The sequence below is a fragment of the Callithrix jacchus genome, chromosome 22, assembly GCF_049354715.1.
Source record: "Callithrix jacchus isolate 240 chromosome 22, calJac240_pri, whole genome shotgun sequence".
In the NCBI taxonomy this organism is placed as follows: Eukaryota; Metazoa; Chordata; class Mammalia; order Primates; family Cebidae; genus Callithrix; species Callithrix jacchus.
In genome coordinates, this window is record NC_133523.1 from 9,278,067 (window position 1) to 9,302,483 (window position 24,417).

Here is a 24,417-nt window from a genome sequence, read left to right on the forward strand (position 1 = left end):
TCTGCTTCCCAGGTTCAAGCAATTCTCCTCCCTCAGCCTCTTGAGTAACTGGGATTATAGGTGCACGCCTCCACGCCCAGCTAATTTTTGTATTTTTAGTACAGACGGGATTTCACCATGTTGGCCAGCATGGTCTCTATCTCTTGACCTCGTGATCCACGCCTGAACCAGTTTTTTGTTTACTAAAGAACAGATCTTTCGGCCGATGTAGAGGCTCACACCTTTAATGCCAGCAATTTGGGAAGCCAAGGGGGGTTAGGAATACGAGATCAGGAGTTTGAGACCAGCCTGACCAACATAGTGAAAACCCATCTCTACTAAAAATACAAAAAATTATCCAGGTGTGGTAGCAGGCACCTGTAATCCCAACTCCTTGGGAGGCTGAGGCAGGAGAATCACTTGAACCCGGGAGGTGGAGGTTGCAGTGAGCCCAGATCTCACCATTGCACTCCAGCTCAGGCAACAGTGTGAGACTCCATCTAAAAAAATATATATATGTATATATATTTCTATAATAAACATACTGTTATATAACAATTTACAGAATATATTGATACAACTGTATTTGTATATAATTTATAAATAATATCCATTTTTGAGGCCAGGAGTTTGAGACCAGCCTGGGCAACATAGCAAGACCCCATCTTTACCAAAAAACAAAAATTGAAAATTAGCCAGGAATAGTGGCATAAGCCAGTAATCCCAGCTACTTAGGTGGCTGAGGCAGCAGGGTCATTTGAGCCTAGGAGTTCAAGGTTGCAGTGAGCCATGATCAAGCCACTGCACTCCAGCCTGGCCAACAGAGCAAGACCTTGTCTCAAAAGATAATAAATAAACAAACAAACAAACATCCATCTGCGGGTGGAGCTTTAACAGTTTTACCTATAGGGGTGTCCAATGGAGAAAAAAAACTGGAGTCGTTGAACACAATGCTATTTTGCCACTCAGAGAGCATCTGGCAGTCTCTGGAGACATATTTGGTAGTCACCATGGGGAGAGTGGGGAGCCATTGGCATCTAGTGGGTGGAGCCCAGGGATGCTGTTAAATGTTCCCCATAACAGGACAGTCCCCCACACAAAGAACTAGGCAGCCCAAAATGTCAAGCGTGCTGGGCTTAAGAAACCCTTGCCCGAGCGCCCCAGACTTAGTCTTGCTTTGGGGGCTCCGCAGGCTGCTTCATCTCCCCACTCTATTCCTCCCCCAGACCTCCAATTCCAGTGACGCTGTACAAAGCATCCCCTCCTCCAACGAGGCAGCCATCTCTGATGTCCCCAGGCTGGGCCAGAGCCCCACCACTCTAGGGCTACCAGATGCATCCTGTACAAGGTTCGAATTGTCCCGGCCCACCGCGTTCTCAACCATGGCAGATTCCCTGGATCCCTGAGACAGCCGGATTCTACCGGGTTACTAGAGACCAAGAATCTGTATTTTTCTCAAGCACCGCTCCCCGCACCACACACACACACACTGCCTGCCCCATCAAGGGCACACAGCAGGTGGCCCAGTGCTAGTGGAGCGCCTACTGCAAGCCAGGCGCTATTACGCGATCCACTCGGGAATCTTGGCACAGGCTCCACTCCATGGTGTAGAAACCAGGATCTTCCCCATTTCACAGAGCAGTAAACTGAGGCTCAAAGAAGTGACCGTAGCGGGACAGAGACTCAGGGCAGGAAAAGGGCCCAGGTCCTCAGAAGCTCCAGATTCCCGGGGGAGGAGGGAGGACAGAGGAGGGTGATGGACTGGGGGAGCGCGCGCTGGGTGGGGGGGCGCGGGGCTTCGCCGCGGCCTTCCGATGCAGCCCCGCCCCCACGAGGGACGTGAAGACGCGGACCCCGCGCAGCGTGGGGACATGTGACCGACTGCAGAGGCCGCGCCGCCTCCCCCGCCCGAGGTCTGCGCGCTCCGCCGCAGGGTGCAGACCCGGGGCTCCCGCCTGGGTTTGGGGCGCAAGAGCAAAGGCGGAGCCAGGGCGGAGCCAGCGCGCCCGGTCCCCCCCGAACCGAAAGCGAAACAGGGGCCGGGGAGGAAGGGCGGAGCCGGCCCCGAGGCACCGCCCCCTGCCCTGCGCGGCTGCTGGACCGACGGGCGCGCCCAGGTAGGGGGGCGGCTGAGCCGCGCAGTGCGGACCCTCGCGGGGACCTGCGCCGCCGCCACCATGTCTCAGGAAGGTGTGGAGGTAGGAGATGGCTACGGCTGGTCCGGGGGGGAGCCGCGACAGAGCCCGAGGAGCGGCCAGGAGGCGCGGAAGGGGCTTCGCAGTTCCTGGGGACCCCCATCCTAGAACCCCAGATCCTTACCCCTGCCTTGCGCTCGCCCCCCTTGAAAAGGAAAGTGACTCCCACGTTTCCCCAGAGCAAAATGAGGCCTCCCTGAGGAAAAGCGGGGGCTGCAGGGTCAAAGGTCAGAGGCCAGAGATAACCTGGCCGACCCCCCACCTTAGGCTGGGACGCTCGCCCCGGCCCGCGCCCTCCCCCAACGCCCTGTGGGGACTTTGGCTTTTTCCAGGAAATGCCGTAGAGGGATGGGGGGGGGGCGGCGGAGGCCAAAACCAAGGGTCAAGTTCAGGCCGGGAGAACGGTGCCTAGTAATGGGGGAGGGAAGATCGCGCGTCCCCTTCCCCCAGCGGAGCCCCCGTGTCCCCATCCCAGCTGGAGAAGAGCGTCCGGCGCCTCCGGGAGAAGTTTCATGGGAAGGTATCCTCCAAGAAGGCGGGGGCTCTGATGAGGAAATTCGGCAGCGACCACACGGGAGTGGGGCGCTCCATCGTGTACGGTGAGGCTGAGGGGGCCCGGGCCTGGTGCGGGGACCGCGCGTGGGATCGCCGAGGGGGCGTGGTGTAGGGAGAGGCGTTGAGATCACCTCCCCTGGAGATCCCAGCTTGGGGGAGGCTCTGCGTCGCGGTTCTGGGTGGCCTGGAACTCCCACAGACCCTTCAAAGGCCCTTCCCTTATGCGCACTCTCCCCGCAGGGGTAAAGCAAAAAGATGGCCAAGAACTGAGTAACGGCCTGGATGCCCAGGTAACCCTTCCCCTCTCAAAGGACTGGGTCACGGGAGGGAGAGCAAGAGGGGGCCCGACCCGTTCATGGGGACCCTCCTCTGAAACAGCAGGGACCAGGCATTGTCGTCTGCAACTCATGCCCAATCTTACTCACTTTTTCACCTCTCCATCGTTTGCGAGACCAGGGAGCCTGCAAACAGTAGGCGCTCATTATGTGCTGATTGTATTCAATGGGAGAGAGAGAGCCATGAAACTAGGCAATGAAAGGAGCCAGGATTATTGCCATGGTAGGGGAGCCCCAGAGGTCAGAGAAGGCTTCCTGGAGGAGGAGGTACCACGTCTTAAAGGATGGGGTGTAGTGAGCCCTAGGAGGGGAAGCCAGGGGTCTTGGGGTGGGGGAGGGAATGGTATGAGCAAAGACTGGAAGTGGGGAAGGGTTGTTAGTGGCAGTCCCTAAAAAGGCTGCGATGAGCAGGGGATTGGGGAGGAGAGAGAGGTGGGGAAATGGAACCCTTGTGTTGAGTGAGTGAGTGAGTGAGTGAATGAATGAATGAATGAATGGTTTTGAAGCACAGGTTCAACGCGGCTACTTTGCTTCTTGGAGAGCTTTGGTGATGGGAACGCTGTGGATTTCATCTGCCTGAAAGGCTCAGTGTAGGGCTGTAAAAGAGTATAATAAAATATGCATCATAGTCCACATTTACACATGTAAAAGTATGATAAAAATATAGCAGAGGGGCCGGGTGCAGTGGCTCATGCCTGTAATCCCAGCACTTTGGGAGGTAGAGGCAGGCAGATCACTTGACGTCAGGAGTTCGAGATTAGCCTGGCTAACATGGTGAAACCCCGTATCTGCTAAAAACACAAAAAATTAGCTGGGTGTGGTGGTGCATGCCTGCAATCACAGCTACTTGGGAGGCTGAGGCAGGAGAATCACTTGAATCCGAGAGGCGGAGGTTGCAGTGAGCCGAGATCGTGCCATTGCTCTCCAGCCTGGGCGACAAGAGCAAAAAACTCCATCTCAAAAATAAAATAATAATAACAATAACAGAGGGTAGCATTGATTGAGTACTTCCCACATGGCGAGACTCCAGGAATTGATTTATTTCATCACCACAGTGACCCAGGAGACAGGTCCTATTATTTATCATCCCCATTTCATAGACAAAGAAACTGAGGCTTAAGTCACTTGCCAGGTTCTCGAGGCAAGCAGGTGGCAGCTGAGATTTGAACCCTGGCCACCTGGAGTCAGAGCCTGAGCTCTGACATGCCTGTCAGTCAGTGGGAACCCAGGGGGCAGGGAGTGGCTTGCCCAAGTCCCCACAACTGGAAGTGATAGAGTTAGGATTCAAACCTGAATCTCAACCCAGATTCCCACCACTTATCTCTGGCACAGTGTGGCGTCAAAGGGGTGATGCATCACAACACCAACAAGCATGTAGCATTTGCAGGCAGGAAGTGAGTATGGGAGTCAGGCTGGCTTCACTCAGGCAAGTCCTCCACTAAGCCTCAGTTTCTCCAGTGCAGCAATAATGTCACAGGTGTGCCCACTTCTCAGGGCTGTTATGAGGACAACTGAGACCACACACCTGGCTCTCAGTAAGTGGGCAGTGCTCTGTGAGTTCCTGGCGAGTTAGGGGCACCCCATTTTCCTTGTAGCCAGGCCTCTACCCCAGCAAACAGATGGAAAGAGGCCTGAGCCCCATCCCCCATTTCTGCCCCTGCTATCTCCACCCAGGACCCACCAGAAGATATGAAACAGGACCGGGACATTGAGGTGAGTTGGTGGCTGTGGCTAGGGATGGGGAAGTGGGGAGGAGGACATCTGCAGGCACAGAAGCATGTCCATTAGGAAAGGAGGGGAGATATTCACTGGGGCAGGAGGAAGACCCCTCTGTAGGGAGAGAAGGGCTGATGTTTATGTTGGTACAGAAGGGGTGACCCCAGGGGGAGGTCGCGCCACTGCACTCCAGCCTGGCAAAAGAGCAAAACTCCATCTCAAAAAAAAATTAAAAGAAGAAGAAAAAGGGTGACCCCACCCCCGCCTCATCCCCACCTGCCCCATTCCTGCCCCATTCCACAGGCAGTGGCGACCTCCCTCCTGCCGCTGACAGAAGCCAACCTACGCATGTTTCAACGGGCCCAGGACGACCTTATCCCCGCTGTGGACCGGCAGTTCGCCTGCTCCTCCTGCGACCACGTCTGGTGGCGCCGCGTGCCCCAGCGGAAGGAGGTGATGACCCACAACTTAACCTTGACTTTGACTGTCCTGAACTCCACTCCCAACTCCCATCCTCAGTGACTGTACCTCTGACCTAATGGGCTTCAATCACTGAGAGCCCAATCTCTGACCTCCAAACTCAGAGCGCAGCCCTGATCTCTGATCCCAACCCCTGGCCCAGGACTGGACTTCTGACCTTCAACGTGAGAAGCCCAATAACCCCTTACCCCAAAGCCTGACCCCTGACCCCACAGTTGAACAGCTACTACAGAAATCAACCTTGACCAGGTGCAGTGGCTCGTGGCTGCAATCTCAGTGCTTTAGGAGGCTAAGCAGGGAGGACTGCTTGAACCCAGGAGTTGGAGACCAGCCTGGGTGATAGAGCAAGACCTTGTCTCCAAAGAAAAATTTTTTGGGCCAGGTGCCGTGGCTCACACCTGTAATCCCAGCACTTTGGGAGGCCAAGGTGGGTGGATCATGAGGTCGGGAGTTCAAGACCCGCCTGTTCAAGATGGTGAAACCCTGTCTCTACTAAAACATACAAAAAGTAACCAAGCCTGGTGGTGGGCACCTGTAATCCCAGATACTCAGAAGGCTGAGGCAGAAGAAGAGCTTAAACCTGGGAGGCGAAGGTTGCAGTGAGCCGAGATTGCACCACTACACTCCAGCCTGGGTGACAGGGCGAGAAAAGAAAAAAAAAAATTTTAAGAGATGGAGTCTCACTCTGTCACCCAGGCTGGAGTACAGCAGTGTGATCATAGCTCACTGCAGCCTCCACCTCCTGGGCTCAGGTGATCCTCCCACCTCAGCCTCCCAAGTAGCTGGGACTGCAGGCCTGCACCATCATACTTGGCTAATTTTTATATTTGTATGTGTGTGTGTGGAGATGGGGTTTTGCCATGTTGCCCAAGTGGTCTCAAACTCCTGGGCTCAAGCAGTCTACTGCCTCAGTCTCCCAAAGTGCTAAGATTACAGGCATGAGCCACTGCACCTGGCAAAAAAAATTTTTAATTAGCTGGGAGTGGTGGTGTGTGCCTGTGGTCCCAACTCCTCAGGAGGCTGAGGTGTGAGGCTTGTTTGAGCCTGGGAGGTTGAGACTGCAGTGAGCCATGATCAGAACACTGCATTCCAGCCTGGGTGACAGAGCAAGACTCTGTCTCTTAAAAAAAAAAAAGGAAAAAGAAAAAAAGAAAGAAACCAAATTTGACCTCAAAAACACGGCCCCGAATCTGGCCTCTGAACCTCCTGACCAGTAGTTTGCTTCTGTTCAATGCTTAAGTCTTGCAAAAGAGGCAGAAAGCCGAGATGTGTAGTGTTTGCCAATTTCCATGGTGTAAATATTCCCACCATGGTCAATATCAAGCTATGGATATAAAGTCGCTGATTGAGTTGCCTTGGTCAAGCTCAGGCCAGCCGATGCAGCACAGTTACCCCTGACCCTCTAACAACCCTTGGTCCCCTCTCCACACCCGCCTCCCCACCACCACCAGGTATCCCGGTGCCGGAAATGCCGGAAGCGCTACGAGCCAGTGCCAGCCGACAAGATGTGGGGCCTGGCTGAGTTCCACTGCCCGAAGTGTCGGCACAACTTCCGGTGAGGGCGCTGACCCCCAGCTCCCCTTCAGCCCTACCCCACCCCAGCCCTGCCCCTCCCTGCCCTGGCCCCACCCTGGCCCAGCCTCGCCCTCGGACCCTCACAGCCCTGCCCGCCCCCAGGGGCTGGGCACAGATGGGGTCCCCGTCTCCCTGCTACGGGTGCGGCTTCCCCGTGTATCCAACACGGATCCTCCCCCCGCGCTGGGACCGGGACACGGATCGCCGCAGCACCCACACTCACTCCTGCTCAGCTGCTGACTGCTACAACCGTCGAGGTGAGGCTCTTCTCCCCTAACAGCCTGGGCAGTCTTCATCCCCTTCTGTCCCTTTAAGTCCCCAAATCTCCATTCAGTCCACTTCATCTCCCACGGCAGCAGCCACTGCTTCTAGGTGGCCCCCCAGTCTCCGTGCTCTTGCCCACGAGGCTCTGAGGGTCCATACCTGAGGGTCCCTATGGCCTCTGCCCCCATGGTCTCTGGGTTTGGGGCCCCTGTTTTGTCCCCTGTAGTCTCAGGTGACTCCCCATGTCCCTGGGTCTCCTGTATCTTCAACACCTCTGAATGTCTGGTCACTCTGTTCCCCGTATCTTGTGGCCTCAGCTCCTCCCTATAGCCCCGAATGGCCTCAGCCCCCTCCTCCTCAGACTCTCCCAGGACCTCAAACCCCATGCCAGCAACACCTTTCCCTCCCTAGAGCCCCACGTGCCTGGGACGTCCTGTGCTCACCCCAAGAGCCGGAAGCAGAACCACCTGCCCAAAGTGCTCCACCCCAGCAACCCTCACATCAGCAGTGGCTCCACTGTGGCCACCTGCTTGAGCCAGGGGGGCCTCCTGGAAGACCTGGACAACCTCATCCTGGAGGACCTGAAAGAGGAGGAGGAGGAGGAGGAGGAGGAGGTGGAGGAAGAGGAGGGCAGGCCCAGGGAGTGACCCCTGCCAGGTGCAGACACAAACCAGACACGGTCTGTGGCTACTTTGTGTTATTATAAGATACGAGCTCAAACCGAGATATGAATGACCTTGGGGAGCCATCTGGGGCCGAGATATTGGCAGGGGGGGATTCCTGGGTCCCATTTGCAGCACCCAGGGTCACAGATCCACGGAGGGGAAGTTCCGTGGGACCCATTGGCACTGAGCCACAAAGAAAGTGTGGCCAGGACAACTTGGGCTCCTGCTGACCAATGTCCCCTGGGGCCTAGGGGACAGAGGAACAGAGTCACAGCCTCAGGGGCCGGATGAGCATGGTGGCCTTCCTGAGAGAGTATGCCCCGCCATGAAACTCAGCCCAGTAGACACCATCCTGGTAGCGGCTTCGGTAGTGGCCACCACGGTGCCACACACCATTGAGGTTGGAGTGGGCGCAGGCATGGTACCACCAGCCTCCCCGCTGGTACAGGGCACAGTTACCTAGGGGAGAGAGAGAGAGAGTCCATGTCCCCTTATCAGAATAAAAGCCTCTATCTGCACCTCACAGTGTAAGGCTTTTGCCAGGCATCCCCTGGCCCCTCCTATTCTTATTCAATACAAGCCCTGATCTTCCATCTCCTCAGCAAAATAGGAGCCCTGGCTCCCCGATTTTCTTCAGAGTAATAGCCTTAATTCCTTCCCTATCTCCTTACCAAAGTACAAGTCACATCTTTCCCACCTTCTCTGCAAACTAGGAGTCTACTGCTTATTCCTTTATCAAATAAAAGAAAGTAATTATCTACTTCCTTTCTAGAATAAGAGTACTAGCCTTCACCCTCTGCCCTTCACCCAAACAGGAGTCTTGATTCCTTTTTTTTTTTTTTGCCTCATCAGAGAAGGAATGTAGGCTCCCTGTCCCCTCACCAGAATAAAAGTACTGTCCCTTGTTCTCTTGACAGAATAAAAGCTTGCTTATCTTAATACTTAAAGAGGGGCGTCTTACCTATCCCATCTCCTTTTATTCCCACACCAAAACAGGAGTCCCGTCTCCCCTATCCTCCCACCAGAATAAGAGTTCTCCTTACCAGAATAGGAGTCTCGATCCCTATCCATGGTGCTGAAGGGCTTGTCGTGATGCCAAGAAAGAGAATCTCCAGCATCACCATGGTATTGGCCAAGCCGCAGGCGGTAGTGGTCACTCTCGGGTTCCAGGGAGAAGCCATCATAGTGGGCACGTGCTCTACGGCCTCCCCAGTCCTCCAGGAGCACCAGCAGCTCATGGTCTTCACGGCTGGTCAGCTGATACACAGGTTCAAGGCCCAGCCAGTATTCTCCATCTGGCTGACCAAAGCCCACCTGGAAGGGCAGGAAAGTCAGGAGGCCAGAAGAGGCTCCCTCCCCTGCCCTGCCTCTGCCCGCCTGTGCCCACCTTGTAGTGCTGCCAGGTAGTGAAGAAGTTGACCGAACCATCCTGCCTCCGCTGGATCACAGTCCAGCCTCCACCCTCCAGCTGCTGCTCACACCATACTGACACCACGTGTCGGCCCACTCGCAGTTCATACACTCCGCTCTGTTCATGCCCTGCCTCTCGGGCCTCTGCACAATCCTGCCATGGGCCTGTAGGCACAGCGATATGGGGAGGCACAGTCTGGGCTGACCAGTCCCTTCCTGGAGCAAGAGTTGAGATTCTCACAGGTCCTCTCACCAGAATAAGAGTCCTGCCTCTCCAACTTTTCTACCAAAGAGTCCTGCCTCTCCCATGTCCTCACCACAATAAGAGGCCTGCCTCTCCCATTTTCTCACCAGAATCCAAGCCTCAATAGCCATTTCCTTACCTAGGACTCTGGGTCCCTTGTCTCTAACCAGAGGAAATGGCAAGTCTGGAATTCTTAAACCCTGGTTTTTTAATGGTCTCCTCACCGGAATATAAGTCCTGAACATAGTACTCTGAACCAGCTCAAACACTTACCAAAGTAGCAGTGCTAAATCTACCATTGCCTCACTAAAATAAGAGTCCCTCTTCCTTTTCACTCCTTAGTAAGAAGTTTGGTCTTTTTAAAAATCAGAATAAGAGTATTATTTATTCCAGTCCTCTCACAATGAGAGAAATCTACCACTAAAATCCTGACTCCTCAATTTCCCTCTACCCACAGTTCCTCAGCTCTGCTGTCAACTTACCCGCAGGCTCGGTAGGGACAGCAGGGTGAACTGCAGGCATGAGAGAAGGCAGGGGCTCCTGCTGTCTCAGGATTTGGTCTCTCCGGGGCTCTGGGGCTGAGTCCAGCCTCCTGCTGTCATTGGTACTACCCACAAGACTGACTGGAACCACAGGTACCAGTGGTGGTGGGGGCAGAACCTAAGGTAACAGAGAAAGTCAGGTGTAATTGCACTAACTGTCAGGCCAGGAGGCCTGGTCTCAGGGGCAGGGATGGTGGACAAATCTCCCAGTTCCCAAATGATGTGACATCTGGCAGTGGGGTGTTCCAGTCCTAGGAATGATCCTCCCCAAAGGCTAAACAACTCGGCTTTAAAGTGCAGACAGGCCAGCCGAAGTGGCTCATACCTGTAATCCCAGCATTTTGGGAGGCTGAGGTGGGCGGATCACCTGAGGTCAGGAGTTTGAGACCAGTCTGACCAACATGGTGAAACCCTGTCTCTACAAAAAATACAAAAAAATTAGCTGGATGTGGTGGCATGCGCCTGTAATCCCAGCTACTTGGAAGGCTAAAGTAGGAGAGTTGCTTGAACCTGAGAGGTGGAGGTTGCAGTGAGCTGAGATCGTGCCACTGCACTCCAGCCTGTGAGACAGAACGAGAATCCATCTCAAAAATAAAATAAAAGAATAAAGTGCAGACAGATCTAGGCTTAAATATCCGGTGTTTGTCCTCCTGATCTGTGCCCCAGCCTCCTTCTCTGTATAGTAAGAACACATCCAACAATATCCAACTTGACTCCTCCCACCCACCCTGTAAGTCAGGGACTGTCACAGCGCAACAATCTCTTATCCCAAACCCAGACCCAGACACGTTCCAGAATTCAGAACAACACGGCTGGATTTAGATTCAGGGAGGGTTATGTATATGCATGTGTGTATGGAACATACATAACACCCCTAAAGGGGTTTTTGCTCTTTACGTGATAATATGCTTAATTATAGGATCCTATGACTATTCACATTAAGTGGATAAGTAAAGGCTATAAATAGCCACCAGTCACTTTTTGACCCAAACACGTTACGAGAGGGGGCGAGTAGGAATCCGATTTTCAGGGTTTTGCAGATTTCAGAACCGCGGATAAGAGATCGTGGGGTTGCAAAAGGCCGATTTCACAGACGATGCTGCTATCCCGGGAGGCTGCGAGGTTACCTGCTGCCGCCCGCCCACGCCCCCCGGGCACAGGCGCTCCAGGCGGGAGATGAGGTCGCTCTGCTGGGTGACGAGCTGCGCCAGCTCGCGGAACTTGACGTCCAGCTGGTGGAAGCGGGCGGCGGCGCGCTGAGCCTCGGCGGACGCGTTGAGCACGCGCTCCCCGAGCAGCGCCAGCGCCGCGGCAGGCTCCGCCCCCTGGGCCGCCCCGGGTCCCGCCTCGAGCCCCGCCTCGTGCTGCAGCTGCGCGCGCAGCTGCCCCAGGCGCGCGCTCAGGCCGCGGCTCTCCTTGCGCAGCGCGCGCACCTCGCCGGCCACTGCGCCGTCAGCCGCCGCCAGCCTTTGCAGTTCGTGCAGCAGCTCCTCGTGGCGGCCGACGCGCAAGCGCAGCGCCGCCAGCTCGCTGGCGTTGGCGGCCTCCGACGTCGCCCGCGCGGACACGGGGCCGCTCCAGCACACGGCGCCCGTGAACTTCTGCGGGGGCAGCACGAAGGTGTAGGTGCAGCGCGGGGCGCCAGCCCGCGCCCATGACGCGCCCAGCAGGAGCAGCAGCTGCAGCGCGCGCCACCAGGGCGTCCCCATGGCGGCCGACCTGCAGGCAGAAGAGGAACGCGAGGAAGACCAGGTGCTGGGGCCTGGCCAGACCCCTCCGCTTCCACGCGGGGATGCGGCCGTCTACACCCGCGGTGTCCCTGGCCCATAATTCCCGTCACCATCTCATTCCCGCAGCGGCTGAGGGCTTCAAGGTGATCCCACTCGGGCTTCAACACCGAGCTCCTGGAGCCCCGCAGGATAACGGGTCTCATGTATTCATTCATTCATTAGACGAGCGAGGCCGGGCGCGGTGGCTCACGCCTGTAATCCCAGCAGTTGGGGAGGCCGAGGCGGGCGGATCGCGAGATCGAGAGATTGAGAGCATACTGGCCAAGACGGCGAAACCCCGTCTCGACTAAAATACAAAAATTAGCTGGGCATGTTGGTGCATGCCTGTAGTCCCAGCTACTCGGGAGGCTGAGGCAGGAGAATCGCTTGAACCAGGGAGGCGGAGGTTGCAGTGAGCCAAGATCGCACCACTGCACTCCAGCCTGGGCAACAAGAGCGAAACTCCATCTAAAAAAAAAAAAAAGCAAAGGGAGCGGGGTGCAACGAGGTGAGGAGTGACCGAAACGTCTCACTGTCTTCCTATCCGTCGCATACTGGAAACCCCATCTTCCACGTCCTCATACCAAAACCCCAGCAGATCCAATCCATCAGCCAGGCCTGTCTGCTCTTCTGTTTAGACCCCGAATTCCTCCACGTCCCCACTGCTCCCCCCTCCCCCCACACCCTCCCTGAATTCCCAGCTCAAGACACCATCTGGATTTCCTGACAGCAGCTGTCTCCCTGCTCTCTGAACTTCCATCCTCAACCCCAGGTCTACTACCCACGACAGCCGCCAGAGGGCGGCGGTGAACATCCGAGTCAGTTCACATCCCTCCCTCCTTCCCTCCTCTGCCCAGAATCCTCCTTGGCTCCCACCTCCTTTAGAGAAAAAGCCCAAATCTTTCCATGGCCCATAAAAACTTGCGCTATCTGGCCTATCCCCTCCTGCCCTCACTACCTCCCACGCCCTTCCTCACACCAAGCAAGTTGCAGCCTCTGGGCCTTTGTTCCTGCTGTTTTTGCAGTCTGGAACATTTTTCTCTTTTTTTTTTTGAGACGGAGTCTCACTCTGTCGCCCAGGCTGGAGTGCAGGGGTGCGATCACGGCTCACCACAACCTCTGCCTCCCGGGTGCAAGCAATTCTCCTGCTTCAGTCTCCCAAGTAGCTGCGATTACTGGTGTGCACTACCTCGCCCGGCTAATTTTGTATTTTTAGTAGAGATGGGATTTCTCCACTGCCCTGTGATTTTTTAATCCCAGTGCTGGAATTTTTTTGAGACGGAGTCTCCCTCTGTTGCCAGGCTGGAGTGGTGTGAACTTGGCTCACTGCAACCTTCCCCTCTCGGGTTCAAACTATTCTCTTGACTCAGCCTCCCGAGTAGCTGGGATTACAGGCACGCACTGCCATGCCCAGCATCTTTTGTATTTTCAGTAGAGATGGGGTTTCACCATGTTTGCCAGGCTGGTCTCATGGTGGTTCACGCCTGTAATCCCAGCACTTTGGGAGGCCAAGGCAGGCTGATCATCTGAGGTCAGGAGATCGAGACCTGGCCAACATGATGAAACCCCATCTCTACTAAAAATACAAAAAATTAGCTGAGCGTGGTGCATGCCTGTAAGCCAGCTACTCGGGAGGCTGAGTCAGGAGAATGGCTTGAACCTGGGAGGTAGAGGTTTCAGTGAGCTGAGACTGTACCACTGCCCTCTAGCCTGGACGACCTAGACCTAGTGAGACTCCATCTCAAAAAAAAAAAAAAAGAGAGACTTGCTTGCTCTGTTGCCCAGGCTAGAGTGCAGTGGAGCAGTCATAGTTCACTGCAGCCTCCAACTCCTGTGCTCAAGTAGTCCTCCTGCCTCAGCCTCCTGTGTAGCTGGGACTACAGGTGTGTACCTCTATGCCCCGGTACTTTTTTGTAGAGATGGGGTCTCACTATGTTGCCCGGGCTGGTCTCCAACTCCTAGGCTCAAGTGATCCTCCCACCTTGGCCTCCCAAAGTGCTGAAATTACAGGTGTGAGCAGCCCCAACCAGCCCTAAACGTATACTTCCTGATGCCTGTGCGAACACGTATCCTGAGGGTCTCCATCTCATACACGCATTGCCTCACTTATTCATCCAACCATGCATGCCTTAAGTGCCTATTTTATGCCAGGTGCCGTTTTGGGCAATGAGGACACAGCCTTAACCCAAATAGATAAAATGTCTGCCCTTGTGGAGCTGAAATTCAAGGTGGGAGAACAGAAATAAGTCAAACAGCCGGTAGGTAGGTCAGAGGGTGATGGTGCTTAGGAGAAAAATGGAACAGGAAAGGAGGTGACAGTCCTTGGGTTTGGGGACATTTAATAGAGTAGTCAGGGCCAGGTGCGGTGGCTCACACCTGTAATCCCAGCACTTTGGGAGGCCGAGGCAGGAGGATCACTTGAGGTCAGGAGTTTGAGACCAGCTTGGCCAACATGGCAAAACCATGTTTCTACTGAAAATACAAAAAGCCGGGCGTGGCAGCAGGCACCTATAGTCCCAGCTACTCAGGAGGTTGAGGCACAAGAATCGCATGAACCTGGAAGGTAGAGGTTGCAGTGAGTCATGATCGCACCACTGCACTCCAGCCTGGGCAACAGAGAGAGACTCTGTCTCAGAAAAAATAAATAAATAAAAATAGAGGAGTCAGGAAAGGCCTCACAGAAGAAGAGACACTTGACCGGGCACAGTGGCTCACGCCTGTAATTCCAGCACTTTGGAAGTCCAGCCAAGGCAGGAGGATTGCTTGAGCCCAGGAGTTTGAGACCAGCCTGGCCAACATGGCGAAACCCCATCTCTACTAAAAATTAAAATTAAAATAAAGAATAAGTGACACTTTCTGAAAGACCAGAAGGAAGAGAAAGAAGAGGATGAACATTCCAGGCAGAGGGAACAGCAGGTGCAAAGGCCCTAAGGTTGGACCCAAGAAATCGCAGAAAGGGGCCAGGCATGGTGGCTCACGCCTGTAATCCCAGCACTGTGGGAGGCCAAGGCAGGAGGATCATCTGAGGTCAGGAGTTCAAGACCAGCCTGGCCAACTTGGTGAAACCCTGTCTCTACTAAAAATACAAAAATTAGCTGGGTGTGATGGCAGACGCCTATAATCCCAGATACTACTCAGGAGGCTGAGGTGGGAGAATTGCTTGAACTCAGGAGGCAGAGGTTGCAGTGAGCCGAGATCGTGCCACTGCACTCCAGCCTGGGTGACAAAGACAGACTGAAAAAAAAAAAAAAAAAGAAATGACAGAAAGGTCTGTGAAGCTGGAACAGAGTGAGGAGGGAAAGCAGGAGTGGGTGAGAGGTGACAGGGCAACATGTGAAGAGTCTTGTGGGCCTAGAGGAGGACTTGGATTTTACTCTGAGTCAGGTGGGAGCAGGGTTCTGGGCTGGAGACGGCCACATTGACTTCTGGACTTGAACTCCAAGCAGGGGGGTCCTCTCTTTGTCTTCTGATCACTGACACTTCCCCCTGCCCCCAGCTGCCTTTCACACTCTGCCTGCGGTGGCGGGATGGACTGGGGGCCCCAAGCCAAGCTGTGGTTGGGGTTTTCCGACAGTGAGAATTAACCTCCACCTACCTTCCCACCCTCTCACCTCTCACGCCCAAGACCCTAAATCCAGCGAAGCTCACAGGGCGCACAAGAAGTCCAAAGAAGAGTCGAGGGTCCAGTGGAGCCTCTCAGCTAGAGAAGGGTGTGTGCAGGGGCGGGGGATGTTGGGACAGGAGAGATGAGGCTTGGTAACCACTCCCCAACCCTCAGAGCCTGGGAGTGGAGCTGAAATGCTGGGCCCAGGAGGCCAAACTATAAATATTTAGCATTTCCCAAATGAGAAATGAGACAGAGTTGCCAGATCCCCCTGCCCAGGCAACCAGAGCCTGATAACACAGGTCAGTGTCCTGGATGTCCCTCCCCTTCCCCACCACCCTCCACTACAGAGCCCAGAGCATGGGAGGCTGCAGGCCCTGGGGCAGCCAGGCGGGATCCCAGCCCCAGACACACACACCACACATAGAATGAGGCCTGTCACTGGGGACTCACTGTGTGTAGCGTATGGCTCTAAACTCTCCACACCTTTTATGTCATTTGTATGTAGCTTCTCTGTATGTAGCCTCATTTTACAGCAGGGAAACAGGCTCAGAGAGGGTGAGTGACTTGCCTGTGGTCACACAGCCGGAAAGAGACCAGGATGAGAACCAGCCGAGGTAGCTTGACTCAGAAACTCACACATGTATACCACAGTAATCATACACATATGGGCACATAACAGAGCAGACACAAAGATACAGACACACACACGCACACGCGCGCGCACACACATTAACACGCACACACACACATACACACATTAACACCCAGCAAAACTCCAGGTACAGTAGCTCATTCCTGTAATCCCAGCACTTTGGGAGGCCAAGGCAGGTGGATCACTCTAGGTCAGGAGTTCAAAACCATCCTGGCCAACATGGTGAAACTCTGTCTCTACTAAAAATACAAAAATTAGCCAGGCATAGTGGCATGGGCCAGTAATCCCAGCTACTCGGAAGGCTGAGGCAGGAGAATCGCTTGAAGCCAGGAGGCAGAGGATGCAGTGAGCCGAGATCTAGCCACCACACTCCAGCCTGGGGGACAAGAGTGAAACTCCTATCTTAAAATTAATTAATTAATTAAAATAAAAAATAAGTATAAAAGATACAGTTGGACATTTTTATTTTTACTTTATTCATTTTTTGAGACAAAGTTTCACTCTTTTTGCCCAGGCTAGAGTGCAATGGGACGATCTCAGCTCACCACAACCTCCGCCTCCTGGGTTCAAGCAATTCTCTTGCTTCAGCCTCCCAAGTAGCTGGGGTTATAGGCATGCACCACCACACCCACCTATTTTGGTATTTTTAGTAGAAACAGGATTTCTCTATGTTGGTCAGGCTGGTCTTGAACTCCTGACCTCAGGTGATCCAGCCACTGGAAATTTTTAAATTGTGGTTGAAGAATTGTCTTTTTTTTTTTTTTGAGACAGAGTCTCACTTGGTCACCAAGCGCCAGGCTGGAGTGCAGTGGTGCGATCTCAGCTCACTGCAACCTCCACCTCCCAGATTCAAGCAATTCTTCTGCCTCAGCCTCCTGAGTTGATGGGACTACAAGCACATGCCACCATGCCCAGCTAATTTTTGTATTTTTAGTAGAGATGGGATATCACCATGTTGGCCAGGATGGTCTTGATCTTTTGACCTCGTGATCCATCCGCCTTGGCCTCCCAAAGTGCTGGGATTACAGGTGTGAGCCACGGCGCCCAGCCCACAGTGTATTCTTTTTTCTTTTTCTTTTTTTTTTTGAGATAGAGTCTCACCCTGTTGCCCAGACTGGAGTGAAATGGCTGGATCTTGGCTCACTGCAACCTCCGCCTCCCAGGTTCAAGCGATTCTCCCACCTCAGCCTCCCGAGTGGCTGGGATTACAGATGCCCACCACCACACCCGGCTAATTTTTGTATTTTTTTTTTTTTCAGTACAGACAGGGTTTCACTACGTTGGTCAGGCTGGTCTCGAGCTTCTGACCCTGTGATCTGCCCACCTCAGCCTCCCAAAGTGTTGGGATAACAGGTGTGAGCCACTGCCCAGCCCTTTTTTTTTTTTTTTTTTGAGATGGAGTTTTGCTCCCTCTCCCAGGCTGGAGTCAGTGGCACGATCTTGGCTCAATGCAATCTCCACCTTCTGGGTTCAAGTGATTCTCCTGCCTCAGCCTCCAGAGTAGCTGGGACTATAGGCACCCGCCACCACGCCAGCTGATTTTTATGTTTTTAGTAGTGATGAGGTTTCACCACGTTGGCCAGACTGGTATCAAACTCCTGACCTCATGATCCGCTCACCTGAGCCTCCCAAAGTGCTGGGATTACAGGCGTGAGCCACTACTGCACCCAGCCAGAGGGAATATATATTAAGTGAGAAAAACTTTCAGGAATCAGAACTTTAACATGTTAAAGTTAGTGTTAAACATTGTCAGATTGGATCTGAACCTATCCTAACCATAAAGCTTGACTTTTGCATTGAAATTATGCTTTCATAAATAGAGGATATCCCACTGATAAAAAAATAAAAGACACAGCTGGAAACATAACACAGGTTCAGGCAACAACTGTATGTTCCAAATACAGTCACACATACATCACAATGTAAAGGGAAATGGGGTGGGCTGAGTGGGTCTTTTTCTTTATTTCCCATTTTCTTTTTAAAGGGAGTTTTGCTCTTTTCACCCAGGCTGGAGTGCAACGGCACGATCTCAGCTCACTGCAACCTCTACCTCCCGGGTTCAAGTGACTATCCTGCCCCAGCCTCCAGAGTAGGTGAGATTACAGGCGCCTGCCACTACACCCAGCTAATTTTTGTACTTTTAGTAGAAACGGGGTTTCTCCATGTTGGCCAGGCTGGTCTCAAACTCCCGACCTCAGGTAATCCACCCGCCTCAGTCTCCCACAGTGCTGGGATTATGGGCGTGAGCCACTGAGCCTTGCCCTAAGTGGGTCTTTATCTGTGTGTCAGATTTGTCCACACCCTGGTTCTTGTGATCACACTGTGATGCACAGATACAAAACAGGTACACACAGGTGACACCCAGACACCCATCCACCACACCAGGGAGGTCACCATTGGTCTCCCACACACTCGGTCATATTTTCACACAAGTCAAATCACACAGGGACGGAACTGTGAGAAGTAACCATGCAGTCATTTCCCAGGGTTACAAAGAAACTCACGTAGAGCCCGCAGAGCCCAGGCCCAGAGTCCGAGACCTGTCCGAAGGCCCCACCGACAACCAGCCACACGCTGGAAGAGCCGCCTCCTTCCCCTGGTCTGCACCGTCCTGAGTTCCCAAGTAACTCGAATGGACTCCAGGGTTGAAAGAGGAAACAGTCGTCCCAGATCTGAGAGAGGCTGCCAGGCTGGGCTCTGGGCCTGAGCTGGGGCCCCCATGCTGGGCCCCTCGCCCCCCCCCGCCCCACTCTCAGCCCCCTCTGGCTTCCCCATTGGCAGTAGAGAGGGAGTAAACGTCATAAGTCACAGAGTAGGGCTGAAGAAGACAGACTCGGACAGATGGAGATGGGAAAGACATGGGGAGATGGCAGAGATAGGGCGAGATGGGGAAATTGGGAGAGACATAGGGAGGCAGAGGAGAAGAAAGAAATGGGAATGGGGCCAGACACAGAGAAAGGAAACTTCTTTAGTTATAAATGACGAAAGAGACAACTGATGACAGAGACAGGGAGAAGATGAGAGGGAAGAGAGACACATACAGGGGAGAGGAGAAAGAACTGGGGTGCTGGAGAGAGCCAGGAGGGAGAGGAGGGAGAGGAGGTCGATGGGGGAGAGGAGAGCAATGTTCAGCGCAGGGAGGGGGTGTCCCCCCAACTGCAAGGTTTTGAGGAAGAAGCCAGAGGCCTGAGGCCAAGACTGAGGCTTTGAACGGAAAGAAGGAGGGGGCAAGTTATTCACGAAGCGCCCGCCTTGCCCTGAGTTTCCAGAAGGTGATGTGGAGTTTCCATCCTTCAGCGGGTCTGCAGACGGGGGAGGACAGCTGGCCCAGAGGAGCTGCGGGATCAAAATGAATGATTGCCACAGTCCTTATTCCCTCTAGTGGCTTCTCCCCAAGTACCTGGCGCCAGAGCGCCCCACATTGTGCATACATGATCGCTCCTCATTCGTGGGCCCGGAGGACATTATCATCCTCACTTTGGGATATTTTAGAAGTCTCGGAATGCAGCAAGTGGTTTTAGCCCAGCTGGAGGAAATGGGCCGAAGCAGGATTCGAACTGGCAGATCAGTTTCTCTGCAGCCGGGAGCCTCGTAGCCACGCCCCGTATCCCTAGAAACAGGCCTCCCTGTCTCCATAGCAACCACTCCACCTGATTGCCCCTCCTCGCTCCCGGAGGCCGCCTAGTGCGCAGGACTGCCTGATGACGTCACCACGCCGTGCCGATTTCCGTGAGGCCTCTCAGGCGCCGGAAGTGAGCTGCGCGGCGCCGGAATCGGCAGACAGAAGAACCCTCGCGGAGGACACAGCAGTATGGGGCGGTCAGGGAGGGTAAGGCTCAGTGGCTGGGGAGGCAGGGGGCACAGGCGGGGTCTCGGTCCGGGTCGCGGTGCTCACTGTTTGTTTTTCGCCGCCGTAGTCCCGGCACCAGAAGCGTGCGCGCGCCCAGGCGCAGCTCCACAATCTCGAGGCCTACGCCGCTAACCCGCACTCGTTCGTATTCACGCGGGGCTGCGCGGGTCAGAACATCCGGCAGCTCGCACTGGACGTGCGGCGGGTCATGGAGCCGCTTACTGCCAGCCGCCTGCAGGTCTGTACCTCACCCCTAGCCCGTCTCCACGCATCGTGGGCTTCGTCTTCGCGGCCGCAGTAATGCCTCCCTATGGGAGGCCTCAGTCTCCCCAGCTGGAGAAAGGGACCCTCATGGGGATTATCATCTCTGCCTCAGTGCTTTCCTGGGCTGGAGCGAGGGCGCACAGCTTGCGGGATAGTTAGTAGCCTAAGGGTGGCGGTTAAAACTGGAATGTCTCTAATATCAAATAGAAGTGATATAAAAAAATAAGACTGGAATCTGGAGCCTGGCGTGGTGGCTCAGCCTGTAATTCCAGCGTTTAGTCTGATATGGTGGTGCATGCCTGTAGTCCCAGCCACTCGGGAGGCCGAGGTTGGAGGATTCCTTGAGCCCAGGAAATATAAGGCTGCAGTGAATCAGGATCATGCCACTTTACTTCAGCCTGGGTGACAGGGGCAGGCCATGTCGAGGAGGAAAAAAAAGGCTAGAATCTGGAGACAGCAAAGCAGGGTTGGAAACTGACTTTTCCCCAGTACCTGAAGCTAGTTACTTAATCTTGCTGGGCCTTGGTTCGCTCATCTGTCAAATGGGAAGATGCACTGTGAGCAAGAGACAGTTAGAACTGAAATCCATGTCCAATTGACTCTGAAGTAAACGCTAGGATCCTTTTGCTCTTCTGGGCTTGTTGAAAGGGTCAGGTGCAAGACAGACCATAACAGGATCTGCAGTATCAGCTTATAGTCACTGCAATAAGGGATGGCTATGTTTTTTCTTTTTTTTTTTTTTGAGACGGAGTTTCACTCTTGTTGCCCAGGCTGGAATGCAATGGCCACATCTCGGTTCATTGCAACCTCCGCCTCCCCGGTTCAAGTGATTCTCCTGCCTCAGCCTCCCAAGTAGCTGGAACTACAGGCACGCAACCACTATGCCCGGCTAAGCTGTTTTTTTCTCTTTGTCATTTCTAGGTTCGTAAGAAGAACTCACTGAAGGACTGCGTGGCAGTGGCTGGGCCCCTTGGGGTCACACACTTTCTGATCCTGAGCAAAACCGAGACCAGTGTCTACTTTGTGAGTAGGCACCCTCACCCCCTCATCTCCCCCAGACCCCCACTTTCCCCATCTCTCATGATGAACACATATGCCTCTGAGTTGCTGTGATTTCTGGCTTCAAAGTAAACGCTCTGAAGAAGAGATTGGGTAAAGGTGCCTACTCCCGGGCTCCTCTGCTAGACCTCTCCAGCCTCACTGATCTTTTTTTCCCCTGCAGAAGCTGATGCGCCTCCCAGGAGGCCCCACCTTGACCTTCCAGGTCAAGAAGGTGAGGGGGGGAGGTGGTACAAAGTCATGTGGGCGGGAGCTGGACTTGGGGGTGGCTCCAGCCATGTGTGGTTGATGATCACCCCCTCCTCCTGCCCTGCAGTACTCACTGGTGCGTGACGTGGTCTCCTCGCTGCGCCGGCACCGAATGCACGAGCAGCAGTTTGCCCACCCGCCCCTCCTGGTGCTCAACAGCTTTGGCCCCCATGGCATGCATGTGAAGCTCATGGCCACCATGTTCCAGAACCTGTTCCCTTCCATCAACGTGCACAAGGTGGGCCTAGTGAGGTGGCAGGTACGGGTGAGTGCAGTGGAAGAGGTGCCACAGGCCCTCAGGTGGTTCGCTCACTACTCCTAGTGCTGAGGCTGACAGCTCCTGGGTCTGCTGAGTCCTGAGGTTAAATCCCACTCATGTGTCCAGTGATGCCCCCAGCACTCCCACCCTGCGAGCTGCGCCTTGTCCAGCAGGTGGAAAGACATACAGAGTTTTATTTTCTGTGTGTGTTGAGTGTAGCATCTCTTCTCGTGGCCCTGTTTTACAGAGGAAAGCTGCAGGGCCCAGTCCTGTGGCTTAGGCCTGTAATCCCAGTACTTTGGGAGGGCGAGGAAGGAGGATCGCTTGAGCCCAAGAGTTTGAGATCAGCCTGGGCAACATAGTAAGACCCCATGTCTACAAAAAGTAGATTTTTAAAAAGTAGTCTGGTGTGGTGGCACATGGAGGCTGCGGTGGGAGAATCACCTGAGCCCAGGAGGTGGAGGCTATAGTGAGGCATGTTCATACCGCTCTACTCCATCGTGGGTGACAAAGCGAGACCTTGTCTCCAAAAAAAGCACAACTGAGGCTGGCAGAGATGCTGAGTTTAGATTCCAGGGGGCAGGACTGGATTTTCAAATTGGTCTGGCTCCTGAGTCCTAGCTCTTAATCCTTGTCACCAGTGACTCTCAGATGGGACTTAGGTAAGATACCAGTCATCAGGGAGTCTAATGTGGGCTGTGGGACCAGGATTTCTTCTTTACTTTTTTAAGAGACAGTTTCCCTATGTTGGTCTTGAACTCCTGGGTGCAAGCAATCCTGCAGCCTCCGCCTCCTGAGTAGCTGAGACTGCAGGCATGTACCACCATGCCCAGCTCGTTTTTACATCTACTTTTTGTAGACATGGACACACTCTATGTTGCCTGGGCTGGTTTTGAACTCCTGGGCTCAGGCAGTCCCCCAGCTTCAGCCTCCAGAATAGCTGAAACCACAGGTGCAAGCTGGAAGCAAGATTTCTAGCCAGTGCCAAAGTCAGTGTAACAGGGCATGTATCCCCTGAAGCCCGCATTTCCCCAAACTTTGCCAAGAGTCTACTGGAGCATGCGGTCTTCCTCACCTCCCAGGTAAACCTGAACACCATCAAGCGCTGCCTCCTCATTGACTACAACCCTGACTCCCAGGAGCTGGACTTCCGCCACTAGTGAGCATCCTGGCAGGCAAGGGATGAGGGGGTACGGGATGGGGGCCTCTTCATGCGGCTGATGACAGCACTCTTGCTGAGACTCTGTGATTGCTCTGTCTCTAAGTAAACGCCCTGACACACTGTGGGAAGGCAAGATGTGGACTGCAAGCCCCAAGACCCCTGACCACCCCCTTGTCATCCACTCATGTCCCCACAGTAGCATCAAGGTTGTTCCTGTGGGTGCGAGTCGCGGGATGAAGAAGCTTCTTCAGGAGAAGTTCCCCAACATGAGCCGCCTGCAGGACATCAGCGAGCTGCTGGCCACGTAAGAAGGGCATAGGGCAGGAGGCCACCCGCAGCCCAGGGACCCCAGAATGGGCCCAGGAGTCTGAGCTTCCCCATTGAGCTGCGAGTGTTCCCCACATAGGGGCGCAGGGCTGTCGGAGAGTGAGGCGGAGCCCGACGGTGACCATAACATCACAGAGCTGCCCCAGGCCATCGCTGGCCGCGGCAACATGCTGGCTCAACAGAGCGCCGTGCGGCTCACTGAGGTGAGGCCCAGGGAAGGTGACCCTTGGGGACCCCGAGCCCCAACAATGGGCTGACACTTCTCTGTCATCACCCCCAGATCGGCCCGAGGATGACGCTGCGGCTCATCAAAGTCCAGGACGGCATCGGGGAGGGCAAAGTGATGTTCCACAGTTTTGGTGAGGCCGGGGCCCAAGGGTGGGGGGCTGCGCCCAACTCTCGGTGACTGCATCTCCCTGTTCAGTGCGCAAGACGGAGGAGGAACTGCAGGCCATCCTGGAAGCAAAGGAGAAAAGGCTGCAGCTGAAGGCGCAGAGGCGGGCCCAGCAGGCCCAGAACGTGCAGCGCAAGCAGGAGCAGCGGGAGGCCCACAGGTCTGGGTGGGGCTTGGCAGTGCCAGGCCAGGGGTCCTGGGGATGGGCAGCCACCTTGACCACCACCCAATCCCTCCTTCAGGGAGAAGAGCCTGGAGGGCATGAAGAAGGCACAGGTTGGGAGCAGTCGCGAAGTGGCCCCGGGGAGGCCGAGCCCGTGGTTGAGCAAGTCTGATGATGACCTGGAAGATGATGACATAGAGTATTTCCGCCAGGCGGTTGGCGAGGCGCCCAGTGAGGGTATGGAGTGGGGTCTGCAGTGGGGTCCTCGGGGCCCGTCCTTGTTCTGGGGCCCTGACATGGTCTCTTCCCCGCAGACCTGTTCCCTGAGGCAAAGCCAAAACAGCCAGCCAAGTGTCCGGGCTGGAAGCGGCGGGAAACGGACAGAGGCAAGGGTCGTTTTAGTGACTGGAAGTTGCCCAAGGACAAGCCCCAGGGGGCCCAGGGCAGGCTGGGGCCCAAGGGGGTTTCCTGGCATCGTGGACGGGGACGGGGACGGGGCCGGCCACAGAAGAGAGCAGCATGAGGCCGAGCCGTGTCGGAGCAGTGGATAGACTGAATGCCCCAGATTGGGGCCCGAGAGACGCCATAAAGGAGTTGTGTCCCCAACCCTTCCACTCCAATAAAGGACTGAACTGGCCAGGGGTCCACGTCAGCTTTTGGGATGGGGGATCCTGGAGCCCTACAAAGCAACCCAGAGAGGCC

The 24,417-nt window shown here is 54.7% G+C and overlaps 3 protein-coding genes and 2 non-coding genes across 8 annotated transcripts; 4 read left to right on the forward strand and 1 right to left on the reverse strand.

Annotated features, from left to right (window-relative positions):
• The first annotated feature begins 2,045 nt into the window (after positions 1 to 2,045).
• Positions 2,046 to 8,711, forward strand: SHFL (shiftless antiviral inhibitor of ribosomal frameshifting). Of its 2 annotated transcripts, none has more exons than XM_054249944.2 (8): positions 2,046 to 2,177; positions 2,650 to 2,773; positions 2,970 to 3,019; positions 4,739 to 4,777; positions 5,084 to 5,233; positions 6,712 to 6,815; positions 6,938 to 7,092; positions 7,511 to 8,711. In XM_054249944.2, the coding sequence occupies exons 1-8, from the start codon at positions 2,157 to 2,159 to the stop codon at positions 7,744 to 7,746; spliced, it is 879 nt and encodes a 292-aa protein (XP_054105919.1). In that variant the 5' UTR covers positions 2,046 to 2,156; the 3' UTR covers positions 7,747 to 8,711. The 2 variants fall into 2 exon arrangements, with proteins under 2 accessions (XP_054105919.1, XP_054105920.1); XM_054249945.2 differs by having other exon boundaries at positions 7,046 to 7,092.
• Positions 7,782 to 18,629, reverse strand: ANGPTL6 (angiopoietin like 6). 3 transcript variants are annotated; one of them, XM_054249942.2, is made up of 6 exons: positions 18,493 to 18,629; positions 11,088 to 11,679; positions 9,901 to 10,078; positions 9,152 to 9,339; positions 8,808 to 9,078; positions 7,782 to 8,223 (listed from the first exon to the last, which is right to left on the reverse strand). In XM_054249942.2, exons 2-6 carry the CDS (start codon positions 11,667 to 11,669, stop codon positions 8,033 to 8,035), a joined length of 1,410 nt encoding a protein of 469 aa, XP_054105917.1. In that variant the 5' UTR covers positions 11,670 to 11,679; positions 18,493 to 18,629; the 3' UTR covers positions 7,782 to 8,032. The 3 variants fall into 3 exon arrangements, with proteins under 3 accessions (XP_054105917.1, XP_054105914.1, XP_054105916.1); XM_054249939.2 differs by having other exon boundaries at positions 9,152 to 9,390; XM_054249941.2 differs by lacking the exon at positions 18,493 to 18,629 and adding an exon at positions 12,314 to 12,381 and having other exon boundaries at positions 9,152 to 9,390.
• A 986-nt stretch (positions 18,630 to 19,615) lies between these two features.
• PPAN (peter pan homolog) lies at positions 19,616 to 24,357 on the forward strand. Its single transcript, NM_001204432.1, is given in 12 exon segments — positions 19,616 to 19,817; positions 19,906 to 20,076; positions 21,024 to 21,125; positions 21,325 to 21,375; positions 21,478 to 21,648; positions 22,752 to 22,828; positions 23,028 to 23,135; positions 23,238 to 23,361; positions 23,439 to 23,517; positions 23,583 to 23,712; positions 23,795 to 23,952; positions 24,030 to 24,357. Coding segments are annotated over 12 exon segments (1,398 nt in total). The 5' UTR covers positions 19,616 to 19,799; the 3' UTR covers positions 24,239 to 24,357.
• LOC118150375 (small nucleolar RNA SNORD105) lies at positions 21,171 to 21,255 on the forward strand. Its single transcript, XR_004738482.1, has one exon. It is a non-coding gene; the product is annotated as a small nucleolar RNA SNORD105 (small nucleolar RNA).
• LOC118150383 (small nucleolar RNA U105B) lies at positions 22,877 to 22,956 on the forward strand. The gene has a single exon (XR_004738490.3). It is a non-coding gene; the product is annotated as a small nucleolar RNA U105B (small nucleolar RNA).
• Positions 24,358 to 24,417: the final 60 nt, after the last annotated feature.

Coding starts and splice junctions, on each gene's coding strand:
- SHFL (XM_054249944.2), top strand. CDS start 2,157: ATGTCTCAGGAAGGTGTGGAG. Junction 2,774..2,969: donor GGGGCGCTCCATCGTGTACG/GTGAGGCTGAGG, acceptor CTCTCCCCGCAG/GGGTAAAGCAAAAAGATGGC. Junction 5,234..6,711: donor GCGTGCCCCAGCGGAAGGAG/GTGATGACCCAC, acceptor CACCACCACCAG/GTATCCCGGTGCCGGAAATG.
- ANGPTL6 (XM_054249939.2), bottom strand. CDS start 11,669: ATGGGGACGCCCTGGTGGCGCGCGCTGCAGCTGCTGCTCCTGCTGGGC. Junction 10,079..11,087: donor GCGTGGGCGGGCGGCAGCAG/GTAACCTCGCAG, acceptor CTGTTACCTTAG/GTTCTGCCCCCACCACCACT. Junction 9,079..9,151: donor CTACCTGGCAGCACTACAAG/GTGGGCACAGGC, acceptor CTGCCCTTCCAG/GTGGGCTTTGGTCAGCCAGA.